An 18044-nucleotide genomic window follows, 5' to 3' on the forward strand; every position below is an offset into this window, starting at 1 on the left:
GTGCATGACTCGTTTATTAATTTATAGTAGTTGCATTAGGATAAATAATATTAACTGGACCCAAGCTCTAGTGTTGTCAGCAGCTGAATGTGGGTTCGATACCCAATCATTACAATTGTGCCCTTGAGCAAGACACTTAAACCATTATTGCTTTAATAAAGTGGGGACCGGTAGTGCATTCTGTTCTACCAGCCAGGCTCCCAGTGGAAGATACCCATGCCTGCATCCTTACAGACAGTGAAGGGGGTTACCCTGTTTCAGCCCAATACACCGTAAGTAGGTGGGAAAGTGCCCTTCATGGCAGTTAATTTGGTTCAACAGCAAAAATCGGTAAAATTTAGCCCTCACCAAGTGTCCATCTGGCCTTGTGATGTTTGGCGATTTTTTTTAAAGGCCTCCCACTTTGCTCTTCCATCCCTTGAACAAGTATTCCACCTAAAATACTAGAATAGTCAACCTCACACTGTATTAATTAGAGTGGGAGATTTGTTTTAACCTTGACTTTAAAGATGTCGAAAAGATAAAGCAATCCCCAAAAATAAATGCACCCAACTTTGGTGGCTACTTGAACTTTATAAACTTTTTTTAAATATTGTTCACGGTCAAATAAATTAGCGTCAGACAGACGATGTAGCCATTGGGTCATACCAAGTATGCATTATTACTTCCGAATTCCAGTCGTAATCTCTTAATACATTGTACCTTGAGCAGCTAAGAGAAATGCCTGGCATTTGGTAACAATGTCTTGAACTTCAAGGGGGAAAAAAATGACAGGTTTTTTGATGAGAAACATGCGAGGGGCATGTTCAAGTCTTGGTAATAATGTGAACAAAACACAGTCAAAGGCAAGAATCACTACGCACGAAAACAATAATTTAAAGACACTGGACACCTTAGGTAATTGTCAAAGACCAGTCTTCTCACTTGCTGTATCTCAACATATGCATAAACCAACAAACCTGTGAAAGTTTGAGCTCAATTGGACATTGAAGTTGCGAGATAATAATGAAAGAAAAAACATCCTTGCCACACGAAAATGTGTGAAAATGTGTGATTTTTGTGACATTGTTTTACTCATTTCCCCAAAACTACAGCACCTCAGCCTGTAATATTTTCAGGGAAGCTTTCTACTAACATTATCTTCAAACTGTGTAAGTTTAGTGTAAATCTGTGGACATTGTGTTTTTTGTCCTACAAAGGTTACATAGACCCTTTAAGTGAGACTTCAATCTTCCTTGTTTTAGCTATCAGACTAACTTGGCTTTCTTTTATTATTGGTGCTCCTTGAAACTTTTTCTTATACAGTTGCCCTTACAATTACAAATACTTACTGCCCTTACAATAGTGAATTATCAGACCTTAGGTAGGTTTCTCGTGGGAAAAAAAACTACATTACTTCAGAGGGAGCCGTTTCTTACAATGTTTTATATTATCAACCTCTCCCCATTACTCCTTACCAAGAAAGGTTTTATGCTAATAAGTATTTTGAGTAATTACCAATAGTGTCCACTGCCTTTAAGTACCTTGCTCAAGAGCACAAGTGTCAAGACCGGGATTCAAACCCACACTCTGCTGCTGACAACACCCGAGCATGGATTCGCTGAACTAGACAAGCTACAGCACGCTCAACCACAACACGCCATATATTTTCATGAATGAGTACAAAAAGTCCTGGTGCAATTTATGAGAAAGTTTGTTGTCTTTACTTCATTCAAAATATTTTATACGATTCAAAATATATACTCCAGAGAGGCAACGTTAACATTCTGTAATAAACCTCAGGAAGGGGTTAAAATGCCACACCCCATGTCCACGTAATAACTCCATCAGGGATTAAGTATTTGATTATGGTATCCATACACACCCATGTGCGCAGCTTCCCTCTATGGTTATTGCCCATTCCTTTTCAATTAAAATCTACAAAAATTGACATTGATAATTGCGTGCACATTTTGTCATCAAAACATGTGTTACTTGTAAAAGTACATGTAACAAAAAGTACATGAAAAGTAGTGAAGAATCACATGCACTGAACACTTTTGTGTCGATGTACTGTACATGTACATTGTAAGTAATGTGGTAACATTTCTTAGGATCACAGGGTATGCCTTTAATGTTTTCAGTGACTAGCCAGAGGGACAAGTGCCAAATTTCATAGAGCTGCTTTAAGCAGGAAATTTCTGTTAAAGGCAGTGGACACTATTGGTAATTACTCAAAATAATTGTTAGCATAAAACCTTTCTTGGTGACGAGTAATGGGGAGAGGTTGATGGTATAAAACATTGTGAGAAACAGCTCCCTCTGAAGTGCCATAGTTTTCGAGAAAGAAGTAATTTTCCACGAATTTGATTTCAAGACCTCAGAATTAGAACTTGAGGTCTCGAAATCAACCATCTAGACGCACACAACTTTGTGAGATAAGTGTGTGGTTTTTTTTTTCATTATTATCTCGCAAGTATGATAACCGATCAACCTCAAATTTTCACAGGTTTGTTATTTAATGCATATGTTGAGGTACACCAACTGTGAAGGCTAGTCTTTGACAATTACCAATAGTGTCCACTGGCTTTAATCGAAAATGAGCAGGATACCAGTCCCAAATGGTAAATGTGACATGGTATTTAATGGCTGGTAAACATATTTTGGTAAGCATAATTCTTATGTGCTCAGCTACTTTGTGCGCTTAAGCAGCTCTATGCAAATGGGCCCAGTTAGCTTGTCATTTCACTGGGCCCCAAGCTTTTTTACTAGTACATAATTCTTCAAAAGAAAATAGGGGATGCTTTTCTACACTGAACGAGCTGGTCGGACCACTTGACGAGAATTTTGACTTGTCCTCAGGTGCTTTAACTAGAATTTGGCCAGCAGACCACAGGTGCCGGTGAAGGTGATTAACATGCAGTTCCGATTTGTCTTCCGTTTGTATTTAGGACAGGGTTTCTCAGTGTTGAGTCTGTTCCATTTCTTTACATAATTTGTTCACATAGACCATAAAAAAAAGGTAATTGATTTGTGGTTTTGATCCAACTTTCCAAGAAATATTCAAAGGGTTAAAGGAACTCTTTGTTTCCCAACCTTGGCAATGGACTTGAATTGGGCCATTATCTAAAATAAACATTTTATGAGAGTGCAACTTACAGGGCCAGGGCCCAATTTCATTGCTCTGAATAGCAGCCGAATTTGTGCTTACTGTGTGATTTCCATTTCATAGCACTGCTTACCTTCCAGTGCTTACCACACGAAAATATATGATGCCACAATGCAAATCCATGGTAAACGCGCAATATGGCTGCCCAATTCTTCTGCTAACCTGTGACATGCCTGCACCTTAGCAAATTTTTCTGCTACAGTAAGCACACAAATTTGCTAACCATTCAGCGCTATGAAATTGGGCCCATGTGTGTTTTCTTCTCTTATTCACTGTAACACCCGACCCTACTACCCTTCCATGACAACAGCTCAACTTGAAAAATGCCCTTTTGCGAAAAGCAAGTATAAAGATAAGAAATATCATCAGTAACTGCATAAGAGGCTGCCTAGTGCTGGAAACATGTCTGTACATGAATGTAGAGACTTTCATTCGTATCCAAGGCAACCAATTGCACAGGAATAGAAAATGTACAAGAAGGTTTAAAGAGCAAACCTTACAAGGAGATTCGTCATTGAGGGAAATCAGACACTATCTAGTGCCACACACATCAACTGTATTAAGTAGCATTATTTTTACAGGGTTCCTTTTTTGGCTAAATTGTTTCAGTCATGAGCCTTTCACTTCATACATGTAGTCACTGGTATCAGAGAATTTGATCACATTAACAGACAACGCAATATTAGTAGACCAATCATGTGGAATTTAGCCTCTCTGTTTTGTCTTCAAGGTAACATTATCACTTAAAGGGCGTGCAGGACGTTGATAAGATTGAAAAAATCAAATAGTCACAGATTTGCACATAACTCACATGGTATAAAGAAGGTCAGGGTGGGAATATTTTCTGAAAATATTTTTGCCTAAAATGCTATTTTTTGAGATGAGTCAAACAATTAGCTTTGATCTTTTAAGTCAAAAATATCAATGTATGAAAGCAGTGCAAACATGCAGGCATGAAGCTTTGTTTTTGATTTTTGAAAGAGGTATATTGTATCCATGGGCATCTGACGCGTTTTCTCCTTGATAAAGAACACCTATAAAGGGACACCATCTATAGGTCTTCACTGCCTCCATGAAGTATCAGTCCAGAATGACTGATTGAGCTTAAACTTTCACAGCTCTGTTATCTCATGAACATCATACATTTGTTTAGGTCACATACACTGTGATTCTGGCCTTTGACACCTACTAATGTTGTACGGGTGCTTTAAAGTTATGTTTGGAGAGATAGAAGAAACTAGGAAAAGCAAGCTATAAATAAAAAATCCTGAATAATCAGGTCAACTTGAGTTTGTTTCTCTTTAAATTTCAAATATTTTTTAACTCAGATCGGCATCCAAGACCTGCAACTTGATAATTTAATATCTATGCAGTCAGCAGTGTATTTTAAATTTTCTATGGCACACAAAACTAAGAAAAGAAGAGGAAATCAGCTGATCTGCTAAAAAAGGTATTGACAAAACAGGAAGACCGCCAACATATGGCTACATGTAGATAGCTCATCAGTTGGTAGAGTGCAGGCACGCTAACCAAAAGGTCGTTGGTTCAAATCCCACTGTAGGAAATTTTTCTTTGTTCAACCCAAAATCATCTGCTGAAAAAAAAAATACATGCCTTCGACCTGGCATCATAAAAAAAATGGAATGGCTATCATCAAGGGCAGGTAAATTGAGGGAACCACAAAATGTGGGCCACAGTAAAACCCCAGACCAACAAACAGCCTTGATAAAAAGAGAGATAAATCCCAGAAATGTGATTGCATTTTCACACATTAGGATAGAAGCTGTCCTTGGACGCACAACAGTGAGTGGAGAGAGATGTAGTAAAGCAGAGGTGTAGAGACTGAGTGATGAGATAGAGACAACTGGCAATGGGGGACATCATCAATCTTACAAGTTGCAAAACCAAAGTTTTTTGTGCGCATCTTCAGCCAATTTTCTTGCATCACAATTTGAAAGTTAGCGCGTACCAATTATTGACCCATTTCACCTGACGTCATCAGCAGAAAAATCTTGAATGCGCAATACTGGTGGGCAATTTCACTGTGCGTTTTTATATATAACTCTATGCTGTGCATTTTAGGCGACGCGACATTAATACACGTAAACCTAACTGCCCACCAACATGGTGAGCAGGGCATTGGTCGCCGCAAGTGATGCGCGTGCAAGGGGTCAATTGGGTCACAAAAATATGCATTCGCAGGAAGAATGAATCGGACTTTAAGAGTAGAGCTATCCTATACTGAAGACCACAGGGCACAATTTCATACAGCCTGTAAGCACAAAAATTTGCTTAGCATGAAATTTCTTCCTTGATAAAAACAAGATTACCGACCAAATTTGTTGCATATTGCTTGTTACTGGCATTCAGCTGTTGTTTGCTTATCCTGAAAATCACGTGGAAATTTGGTTGGTAATCCTGTGTATATTAAGGAAGAAATTTCATGCTAAGCAAATTTTTGTGCTTAAAGGCTTTATGACATTGGGCCCAGGGCTTGTAAGGTTAACATTTTTACTGGACCAGAATTTGTTTGAGAAGACCAGAACCTAAATGAAAAAGAACTTTCTACACAGTTTAAAGGAAAGTTACAGAATTCATGGTAAGACAAAAAAATCGTGAAGATCACAGATTTACATAAAACTTACACGGTCTAATGATGGTGAGAGTTGAAAACATCCCTTGAAACATTTCTGTCTGAAATGTGATATTTGATGAGAAATAAATAATCAAACTTCGCGTGTGGAGTTTATCGCTCAGTGAGTGTTTTATTCATTTTAATTTTGGCATCGATGCAATGCAAAATTTTTAATCGATTTTTCACTATTCTCTCAGGACTCAGATGGCCGATCGATCTCAAACTTCTACAGGTTTGTCAGTTAATGTATATGGTGGATTACATAAAGTGCTTACACGGCCAGCAACTGTTTTGTTAGCAAAAACCAATTCTGTAATGTTCTTTTAACAAGTACATTAACTGTTTATCTGTACAAACACAAAGAGAATATAAAGGAACTCTGCCTCGTTTTTTTTTTTTTATTCCTGTCTCGTTGTTCATCCCTGCCTAATCCTTTACACACATTGCACCTTTACAGGGATACCTAATAAGCCCAGTATATTCCAGCGTCTCTAAACTGATCAATTCTCCCACCAAGTTTTTGAAACACTCTTTAAATATCAAAGGTTGTCTGGAGTTTGTTCTTGTCAAATCTCATGGCTGTCCCAGGGCCCTTTTTTCTAGATGGGAATACCAGCAGTGTACCTCCAGGCTGACTTATAGACCGTCATGGCCATGTGAAACATTTACGCTATCACTAACCCAAGAAGACTAGGGTGATTGCAACACAGGATGGTCGTGACAGTTTGTAAGTTTCTATCTTGAGTGAGACAATATGGATTCATTTCATTTTCATTTATTAGTTCTGGTTATGAATGAAAACTGACCATCATCATGACCATGTGAAGCATTACGCTCTATCGCGACCAAAGAAGACTAGGGTGAGTACTACACAGGACGGGATCGACAGTTTTTAAGTTTATAGCCTGAGACAATGTGGATTCACTTAATTTAGTTTCATTTAGTTTATTCTGGTTGTAGAAGCGAAGGACTCTTAAAAAAGTGAACTTAGGGCTAGCCAAGAGCCAAATGGAGAGAAGATAATGAAGGAAATGTGGGATGTGTGAGGTAGTGCCCCCAGCGTGATTTTGAAATGGGGTCCTAGAGGTGGAAGGGGAGGAAAAATACCACTACACCAACCGGACCATGGAAAGTGAATGATTTTGCAACACTGCACCCTTCATACTAGCAGACAGTTAACTATCAAATAAAGAGAGAAGTTGAACAAAGAGCAAGATTTCTTTACATGAGGAAAAAGAAAAAATAATTGCTGATTTTGTTTAAGGTTGACGTAAAAAGTTTGAATTCAGATAAAAGTCTCAAATTTCTCATCCCTGCGTTACTGCCATGCCCTCAGAAGACTAATAGGCCTATAGGTGTATTACACAATTTCACTGGAGGTACAGTTTAAGTGCCAGGAATGAACAACAGCAATTTACCTTGATGAAAGGTGGAGCGATTGGCTAGTAATACCACATGTGACCCCAGACACAGACAAGGTCAGTCAGTCTATGTGAGCAATATGGATCTTTAAATAACACAGAAAATTGCAACATTTTTTGTGTGGAAATCTATTCACCTGGTCTGGGTTCTGTTGAGTTCAACTTAGTAGCTGTCAATTTGAGATGGCAAGGCCGATGGCGTGAGAATGGGCTCTGGGTGTTTGTGTGTCTTGTCTAATTTATGAAGCTAAATGGTATAGTAATCTCCACAGAGGAATTTGTCGTGTAATTTTAGCAAGTTATGTTCAGTTGAAAATGAAAAAGCAGTGAGGCGTTTCACAAAGCAGATTTTTAGCCTGGGTATATAAAATTTGGATGATACCTCAAGAACGCTTTAAAACACATTTTATCTTGATGGTCCTGAGGAAATATTTCACAAGGATATTTATCTTTCTAATTACAGGAGTCAGGCTGGGCCAACACTTTCACAGCTCTGCTTACTGGAAGGGACAAATATACGGTTACATAGATTAGCAAAGAATGTTTGCTCATGTGTTTGGGTAATTCCCAGTTCCTAAGCAATCATTGCTTAAACAGCTAGTGCATACGTTATAGGCAAGGAATGAGAATCTTAACAGCAGAGTTATGTGGTGAGCAGAAGCCATTAGATTGGCCTCTCATCTGCTCTCATCACAGGCTCAGTAACAGTTTATATAAGTGTTATCATCTAGTAACTGAGTCAAAATTTCTTTATCTGTGCAATTCATAATCATAGGCGTTAAACCAATGTATGTATGAGAGAGATTGACTATTGCCAGCTTGGTGTTTATATCCCCTTGTCTGCCGAATTCCCTTGATCATCTAAACCTACAAACAAACAGAGGTTTCAAAACGGAGTTTAAAACACAAAGGCAAATTACAGATTTGTTTGACGTGGACAATTTTAAACCTACCTGTGTCTCTGTGGCCAGTCTTGGCAGACACTGGACGTTGCCTCATGGCTTGGGCTCCATATACAGCTATAGCTGCCTCAGATGATGAGGGTCTGGTACCCCCACTGGGGGTAGACTGGGGTCTTGACCTCTGGGTGGCTGGGTAAGGGGTCGAGGCATCACCAGATCCTGTCGATAAGAATTTTTAAAAAAAGATGGGCATGAATAGTAGAGGTTTTGGGTGTTTTATTTTATTTAGGTACCGCCCAACTCACAAGGCTGAACGGCCACTTCAAGGTGAGGGCTACACTTAACTGATTTAGGCTATCCAACCAGATCAACTGTCACCAGGGGCACGTTGCCACATACTACTGGGGTTGACGTTGCCACCTATTCAACAGTTGACCCCTTTACAATAGTAAGGATGCAGGCATGGGCATCATCCACTAGGAGCCAGGCTGGTAGAGCAGAATGCACTACCTTCTCAACTTTTCACAGCAATTATGGTTAAATGCCTTGCTCAGGGGCACAAGTGTCATGACAGGGATTTGAACCCACACTCTGCAGCTGACAGCACCGAAGCTTGGGTTCCCGTGAACTAGACAAATCAGCCATGACACACCACAGGATGTCTAATAATGAAAATACACCGTTCTCAATATAAAGCACTATCACACCCATTGAGCATCTCAGAGCACTCATTATTTTTACGACAGGTAGGCATGAGCTATGTTTGAGTTATGAGACCCATTTATGAATAACATGGCCTCCCTTGCCCCTGGTCTTTGCCTTGGTACCCTTTCAAAAGTTTCCCATTGACTTTGAGATTTTGCAATAAAAGTGCCCTTTGCAAAATGAAAAAGGTCTTGCCCTTTTGGAAGATGTAAATGTAGGCCTAGATTTACATCAGTGTAACAGGCAAGAGATTTGTATAAACCACAAGAAACGTGAGAATGTAACAGGCATAAGATTTGTATAAACCACAAGAAATGTGAGAAATCACTGTTTGAGATGTAGACCTTGCTTCCGAAATGGTTCAGACAACCCTGGTAGTCAAAATATGAAAATCATGTCCTACAAAATGTAGGAATGTTAAATTGCGAGCACACTTGTACTAGCACATGCCAAATTAATTAATATCAAAGTCATTTTTGTTGTTTGACGAAGGTCATGCTGTTTCAAATCTGTAACCTCCACTAAAAAAAAAGAGAAAAAAAGCAAACAAACAAACAGAAAGGGAATTGGTGGACACCCATGCTGACCCACATACCAGGATAAATGGTAAACAACTGGAAGAAAAGGTCTTTAATCAGTTTGGTCAGCTTTTATATATTCCCAATAGTATCATTTCACTCGAAGCCATCAATCACTTGTCTGGACGCAATCTGGAAAGAAAATCAGCACCCCCATGAAAAGAAGTGGGTGGGGTGATAGTTTAAGGGAAAACAAAAAAAAGTTGATTTAAAGACACTACACACAAGGTGGCTATACCCCCTTTTTTATCAATCTGGCATAAACAAATGGTGAATAAAAAAGAAAGTTTGTCAATTTATTAATAGTTTCATGGGGGATATTTATTTCCATGTATTTCCCCCCTCCCCAACAGTTTCATGCGCCACTACAGATGCCTTGCGGTACGTGCTATTACTGCAATCAACAAGGAAACGTGCTTACAAGTGCGTACACTCATGCACAACTTTCAGCCAATGATGACAGGTCTTACTTTGACCTCTGTGCCGGCACTCTGAGCTTCTGATGCCATGGGCAAGGGGTCTGTCTATCAGGTGAGATTTGTGGTCTATATTAGCCAATGCATATTTAAAGGCAGTGGACACTATTGGTAATTACTCAAAATAATTGGTAACGACTAATGGGGAGAGGTTGTTAGTATAAATCATTGTGAGAAACGGCTCCCTCTGAAGTGGAGTAGTTTTCGAGAAAGAAGTAATTTTCCACCAATTTGATTTCGAGACCTCAAGTTTAGAATTTGAGGTCCTGAAATCAAGCATCTGAAAGCACACAACTTCGTGTGACAAGGGTGTTTTTTTCTTTCATAGTTATCTCGCAACTCCGACGACCAATCCAGCTCAAATTTTCACAGGTTTGTTATTATATGCATATGTTGAGATACAGCAAGTGAGAAGACTGGTCTTTGACAATTACCAATAGTGTCCACTGGCTTTAAGGGTTCTGCCGCTATCCAGCCAAACATTCATGTAAAACAAAATTCTCTTGAGTTATTCTGTAAAAGTATTATTTAAATTCCTGAATGTCTATGTAGGGACCGGTCTCTTTTGGTTTGAAAGCTGGTCTGTTTTTAAACCTCCTCTTATTTATTGTGACGGTTTCTGAAATTTACTCTTGTAATTTCTTTAACTCTTCATTTTTTGTTTATATTGCTTTAATTTCCCGTTTCTATTATTACATATTTACACTTAGTTTACAACTTTTATATCGTAATTTTATAACGTGATTTTATGTTTACTTTTTAACATGTTAATTGAAGCCAGTTTGAAGCCAATTGATTTGGCTTACCCTGGGTAAATAAAAGGAAATAAATAAATAAAAATACTAAATAAATAAACAAATAAATAAATAAAAAGACCAGATTGAGCCCAGAATCTTTTGAAACTATTTACAGTAGAAATAATGCGTTGTGTTTCACTGTTAATGATGATGTCAATTTCGATTACTAATTGCTTTTCTCACCAAAGGCCGTCACCATGTTCCTTTATTTATTTTTGTTTTATTAACCTTGATTGTCTTAAATAATTTCTACCCATTGTTTTTCTCGATCACCGTGATTAGGTCACGCTAAAATGTATATATAAATATTTATGTCTCTTGTTCTTGTTTGTATGTTATCAATTTGATTTCTATGTATTACAGCCCGTAGCTCATTTAATCTGTTATATAATATCAGTATGTATTGGAGCTTGTTGTATTGATGTATGTTGTTGTTGATAATTGTTGTTGAATAAACAGAGTAGTATAACTCCACATCAAGAGGAAAAAAAAAAAAAGCACTGAAAAAGAAAACTCAAGGTGCTATGAAGAAATTGTATTATTTAGAGAGAATGTCAATCCTCACGTAAATTTAAAGTGTCTTTGAATAATACCGGGAATATTGCATAAAAAAGGAACATTGCATGCAGAGTTGTTGATGAGCCATTTTCTGGAATTAGGAGTGTAATGGGTACAAGTCATCATCATACTTTCTGTGTATGTTACCACTCTCTACCATGGGCAGCGCGCCGTATCGATATCTCTCGTCACTAACCCCTAGGAGGCATGTAATGGGAAACAACTCTGATTGGCTAAGGAAATTGGTAAAGCAATAAATGCATGTGTCAAGTAGGTGCGCGCGTAGTTTTAAGATATGTTTCTGTTGATCACGCCTGCGTTTTTAATGACACGAACACGTTTTTTAAAAACAAAAACAAAAACATTCTTTAAGACAAAAGACATGCGTGCGCGCGTAGAAAATATTTAATAATGAATATGTACGCTCATTTATGGCTCATTTAAATGTGCTAGCATATAGCACATTTAAATTTGCCAATTCCAGGGGTTATGATCGAGCAAGGCATGCTGGGAAAAAATGGCGCAGTGAGATCGATCACCCCTGGGAACGAGGTTGGTTACGACTAACTTCAACCAATGTGTACAGAGAAAAAAAGAATGGCACACTTCATCATGAGAATATGTAGTTGTTATGAGTACATGTTAAGTCCTGTAAAATGTTAAGTACATGCAAGTACTGTACTGTAAATAACTCAGCTTTGGAATGCACAAGTATTTAAACATTCTAGTGTTAATCATACATATATACTGTAGTTGACACCTTTTTGGAGTCTTAAGTAAACAACACCTCCAATGCATTTAGCTTCAAGTTCAACTGATTCGTCAAACCTCACCTCCATCAAAGTGTATCAAATCAAGGTTTCGCTGTTTCTCTAACTGCCTCACTCATTCTCCAGGTCATGTGCAAATGTCTCCATGTTTCATACTAACCTATCTCTCCCAGACAGAAGGTTTTTTTTTCTCCTGATTATTTGTTTAAGGGTTCCTTTTTTTTAATCGATTTAGAAGAAGAAAAAAATTCCTGAGTCCTGTGAAAAAAATATCACAGGCATATTACTCGGGTGGGATTCGAACCCACGACCCTTGCAATTCTAGAACAGTGTCTTACCAACTAGACTACCGAGGTTGCCCGGTAGCTAGAGGCAGTTCGAATCCTATGTTTTGGCAGCGGGTACCGCAATGATATAATAGATGTTAAATTTGCATCGGGGATAAAGAATATTAATTTTGGTTTTTTACCCATACACCGATGTGTGTTAGCACTGTATACTCAGTACTTTCCCGAGTCCTGTGAAAAAATATCACAGGCATATTACTCGGGTGGGATTCGAACCCACGACCCTTGCAATTCTAGAGCAGTGTCTTACCAACTAGACTACCGAGGTTGCCCGGTAGCTAGAGGCAGTTCGAATCCTATGTTTTGGCAGCGGGTACCGCAACGATACAATAGATGTTAAATTTGCATCGGGGATAAAGAATATTAATTTTTTCACAGGACTCGGGAAAGTACTGAGTATACAGTGCTAACACACATCGGTGTATGGGTAAAAAAAAAAAAAATTAATATTCTTTATCCCCGATGCAAATTTAACATCTATTATATCGTTGCGGTACCCGCTGCCAAAACATAGGATTCGAACTGCCTCTAGTTGGTAAGACACTGCTCTAGAATTGCAAGGGTCGTGGGTTCGAATCCCACCCGAGTAATATGCCTGTGATATTTTTTCACAGGACTCGGGAAAGTACTGAGTATACAGTGCTAACACACATCGGTGTATGGGTAAAAAAAAAAAAATTAATAAAAAAATTCCCATTGAAAAGCACTACGACAGTGGCAATTTTGGTGTACAGAAAAAAAAAATCTCCCAGACACATTTCACACATTATCACATCAACATGTCCCCATAACTTATCTTGGCACATGACTTCTCGCATGCACGAACACACGCACACACGGACAGACATGACGGATTCTTAAAATACCCTCCTCGTTTTGTCGTCGCATCCTTCCAGCCCCATCATCCATCAGTAATATAAAATAAAACCGACCGCGAATGCAATTTGAATACCGGGGTGTCCCACTTGATCTGAAATCCAACACATTATACTGTGCATACCGATTGTAATGTGAATCATAATGTATGATTCAGTTTCAAGCGTCCAACCAATGTACAAGGAATGGCCGGGTCTTTTGTAGCCCCGAGGGAGTCTGGCTCTTTCTCATTACAGCTTTGCAGACATTTCACATTCTTACAATTTTAAAGACCTTCTAGAATTAGGAGTGCTTCCTTGCGACAAAAAATCTACCAGCGCAGGCCTGATACTTCACAGAGGCGATGGCGATTGACTCGATGCCCCTGGGCATTGCCTTGGTGCCCTTAAAATGCTCCAGTAAAAGTTTACCAAAGAGAAAATTCCTTGGTGCCCTTGCCCTTTCAAAAATGAAGATACAGGCCTGCCAACTTGTGTTTCATGCCGACAATAAAAATAATTATAACTAATTCTTATACAGCGCATTTTACAATAACTGTATCAATGCGCTTGACATAAGTGCCCTGGTCATTGGGTCAATAACATTCATTTAATCTTTCTCAGCTCCCTGGGGAATATACAGCCCTGGGCTGCGGAGGTGCTTCAAAATGCTAACGTGTATAGATGGTGCATGTATTGTACAACTTCTGTACATTTCATATTCTGGCAAAGGACTCTCAGAGAAGCGAATTGGCATACATTGTCAGTAAAAACTGCTACAGGCGAGTAAACACAATATCTCAACTTGCCCTGTAGGTTACTAAAAACTGTGCAAGCAACTTGATTAAAATGCTCTTATTTCTACCTTTTCAGATGTTAATGTGTTTTTGATTGTGATGTATTTTTTAGTGTGTGAATTTAACTTCGTTTTACCATAAAAATGGTGTTAATTGCTACTATGCATGTACAGTAGGCATATACATTAGAAAGATACATTTATGACAATACATGTACATGTACTGTACGTGTTTAAAATCTGGGCTACAAATAAAATTTTCCATGGCAAGTAAAATGCACAGTTTACTCTGGCCCTTTACAAAAAAACATAAGCCCACGGTCTGAGTACTAAATGAACATACATTATTCTCCAATGGAGGGTAAGTTTGTTCCAGTAGTTTTCACAAACATTTAAAATTTCTGGGTATTAAAGTTCCTTTTCGCTCAAAAAAACCCCAACAGGCTTAGTTCATTCTCTGTAGATTCTAGAAGAGCCAACAATTAAACGGCAAAGATCAATCAGCATGTATGGAGAAGTTATCATTGCACGCTGACAAACTCTGCAGGTAGCTACCACTCCCCACCTGTCAGCAAATGGTAACGATTAAATTCAAACAATCGGTTCACAGTGATTTCAGGTGCAATTGGGCATGTGTTTTACATCTTGCTTCACAGGTGGTCCCAGTAGTGTGCACATATAAGTACACTGTTCATGTATTGTATAATCTGATACTTTCATTCTGGAGATCTTATTTTTTTTTATGAGAAATTCATTCATTCATATCATTTCATTTTATTGCATTTATTCTGGTTGTGGAGCCAAGGACTCTAACAGAAAAGTGAACTTAATCACTGTACCAGCCAAGAAAGAACCCAACAGAGAGAAGACAAAGAAGGAAGATGTGGCAGGAAAACCCAAGAGAAATATTCCAGGAAAAACCCACACCGTCATGTAGGGGCTGAAAACCCAATCCACATAGTGCCCCCGGAAAGATTGGAATCGGGGTCCTAGAGGTGGAAGGAGAGGAAAGATACCACTACACCAACCAGACGTACATGTTTATTTCCATGTGTTTTACTGTTTTCACAAACAGAACAATTGAATGTGCAGTTAGGCATCTTTTCGAGACTAACTTGTGGGGCACCTATTTTAGGTCCCAGTGCTGATCCTATCATCATGGTTTTGGGGTTGCATCTAAAATTACGTACCTTATGCTCATGACATATTTTGAATAGGGCGCCCACGGCCAGAGGTCAGAAGAAGGGTGCTCATAGACCTTTATCATGGTGTGGTCATCTTGATTTTACTCCATTCCAATTCATTGTAACCAAACTGAGGCTGGATGAAATAATAGTCTGGTGCCATGCGCAAAGCATTCATTACAGTTATTGGAAACAGGGAACATGACCCAGATGGTGACAGCGTTTTAAGGATCTATTGGCTCCTCATCTGCACCAGGGGCACAAGATGGTACGTTTCTATTGTTTCATTATAGTTTTACCTCTACGATGGCGGCATGATGACGCCAAGGCATATGGTCTAAACAGGGCCCAGTTTTATGGAACTGCCTATCACAGAATTCTGACAGACAGACAGACAAACTAACAAGGGCACAACATTAACCTTCTCCGCAGGGGTTAAAACAGTTGTAATCAAGCCTAAGTTTTATACAGTCTGATATGCTGCACTACATTTTCCCTATTTCACTGTTATGTTTTTGAAAATTAGACACTCTGAATAATTCAGAATTCTTAAATGCTTTTCCAAACCTACTTAATAACTAGTCCATTCTTTGATATTTTGAAAACCAGTAAATTAATTTCTTTTTGGACTGCACCCTATAAATCACGATTAAAAAAAAAGACAAACAAAAAAAGAGACAAAAAAAAACCCAACATCAAAGAGACCTGCGGCACCTTTGAAGTGCCTCACTGAAGAGCCTGACAATGTGGTTCCACTTTGGTGAGCTACATATACATAAATCTGCCTGGCCAATTATTCCATGTATTGGTAGCAATTCAGAACTCGCATCAATTTGTCAGTGTTGGATTACAGGTGTTCTTCAGTGATGGTCTTCTGTGCTGTGATGATGGGCTTGGAGGCACTTACAGGACGAGCAACATCAGCATTTTGTATGTTGTTTTAGAGAAATATATATTGCGCCCATGGCTATTCCCTGTTCCAACAATTGGTAGAGCTCTTTAAGATTTTGAATCTTAACAGGAAAATCAACAACCCTACCAGGTTTAACTCACAAATCACAGGCTTTTGTTGTTAATTTGGTATAAACAAAATTTATTCCTAAATGCTTCTTCTTTGTACATGTATACAGTGGCTTCATAAACCTAATGCTAATAAAAATTAATTCCTTGCGTATACCTTCATCTGAACCAACTAGCGTCTCAAAGCACGCAATATTTTTACAACAGGAATGTGGAGCTAAGTGTGATTTATGTGATCAATTTATATAGAGCACCGAACTCAAGCTCTGGTGTTTCTGTTCAGCAGTGTGTGGGTTCGAATCCTGGTCGTGACACTTGTGTCCCTGAGCAAGAAACTTAACTATAATTGCTTCTCTCCACCCAGGGTTTAATATGGGTACCTGTTAGGGCAGAGATGTTGTTGTGATTGGTTTAGTCGAGGAGCGCATAATTAATGTTGCACAGGCTGTATACTCTCCAGGGAACTGAGATGGTTTAAGAAACTATTTAAGACCCAGATACCAGGGGTATTAATGTTGGAAGCGCTTTGAGAAGCCCTTCGGGTGTGAATAGCCCTTCGGGTGTGAATAGCCCTATATAAAAGCTGGTTGTTATTATCATTATCTACATGTAGGACCTTGCAGGCAACAATTTTTGGCCCTTGGGAAAAAAATTGATTGAGTACAAGGGCTGATGTGCAAGTTGATTTGGTATAGGCTTTATTTGGTATAGGCAGTACGCCTTGACAAAGGTTGCCTCAACCCATAGGCACCCATGGGAGTTGCAACCCACTTCATGTAGGTAACCTTGGGTAAATGGGGGTGAAAGGAAGTATCCAAAATGGAGCACACCTATGGGGGAAATTAATGTTGGCGTGTTTTCATTACATTTACAGGTGCTGTGTCTGATGATGACACAAGGTCTTGGCCCACCACTCCCAGAAATGCAGAATTTCCTTTTTTTCCCTCTTTTTTTTCTCTCTTTCTCTCTACATACATGTAGTGGGTCATATGGTGAACTAAATCAAACCAGACTGATGGAAGGAACATAGACCCGGTCTTCATCTTTGGTGTGCGTTGCATTCACCACTTTCATACAGCTGCCTGCAGGAAAACCATACTATGTGGGTACGTAGCAAAGCAATTTCGAGCAGTGAACTGTCCCCATCAGGACTGGAAATTCATGTTTTGAGAGGGGCAAGGCCAGTGCCAAGTGTCCTTTCATTGGAAAGCTCAGACAGTCTGCAGGAAACTTTCCAAGGCCAAGACCAGGGCAACAAACAGATGCCATTGGTCATGCTGAGTATGGTATCATACTTGCCATTTATTATTTGTGTGAATATCAACTTAAAAATTCGACTCTTTTGCCCAATTTCACCAAACTGTTGTGCACAGCAATTTGCTTTGAGTAAGGAATTTCCTGCTTAGCAAAAACAGGTTACCAGCCCAAGTACCATGTAATTTACTGTTTGCGACTGGTTCCCTTTGCTTAGCAGAAAAATATGCTGAGCACAATTTTCTGCATAACAGCTTTATGAAGTTGGTTGGAGAACCCTTGATTACATGTATTTCTTCAACTGTTCGATCGACTTTTTATAAAGCTTTCTTCTTCCAACATTGTGTCACTTTAATAGTTTAGCAAATTTCTTTGCTAAGCAAAACATGAGCAGGGCACAAGTTACAAAAATAAGAACTTTATCCCATTTTGGAATGTCCCCTGTTTCTGCCACACAGGAGTTTTGAGTGCTTAGCAAATTGTTTTGTTTACGGACTGATCAAAGCAAAATTCAGTAATTTTAAACTTTTAAAAATAACCAGAATTGCACAAATCACTCTTGCCGGTTCAGCTTTCAGAGATCAAGCCCACACGTACAT

At 38.9% G+C, this 18044-nt stretch overlaps 1 protein-coding gene across 4 annotated transcripts in view; it reads right to left on the reverse strand.

Moving 5' to 3' along the window:
* LOC117290066 (tubulin polyglutamylase TTLL5-like) overlaps nt 1–18044 on the reverse strand; it is an 89254-nt gene that overhangs the window by 43268 nt on the left and 27942 nt on the right. For all 4 annotated transcript variants that reach the window (XM_033771324.1, XM_033771332.1, XM_033771339.1 and 1 more), the window contains one exon: nt 8158–8325. In XM_033771324.1, coding sequence (XP_033627215.1) covers nt 8158–8325 — 168 coding nt within the window. The remainder of the gene's footprint in view (nt 1–8157; nt 8326–18044) is intronic.

The sequence above is a fragment of the Asterias rubens genome, chromosome 1 (assembly GCF_902459465.1).
Source record: "Asterias rubens chromosome 1, eAstRub1.3, whole genome shotgun sequence".
Lineage (NCBI taxonomy): Eukaryota > Metazoa > Echinodermata > Asteroidea > Forcipulatida > Asteriidae > Asterias > Asterias rubens.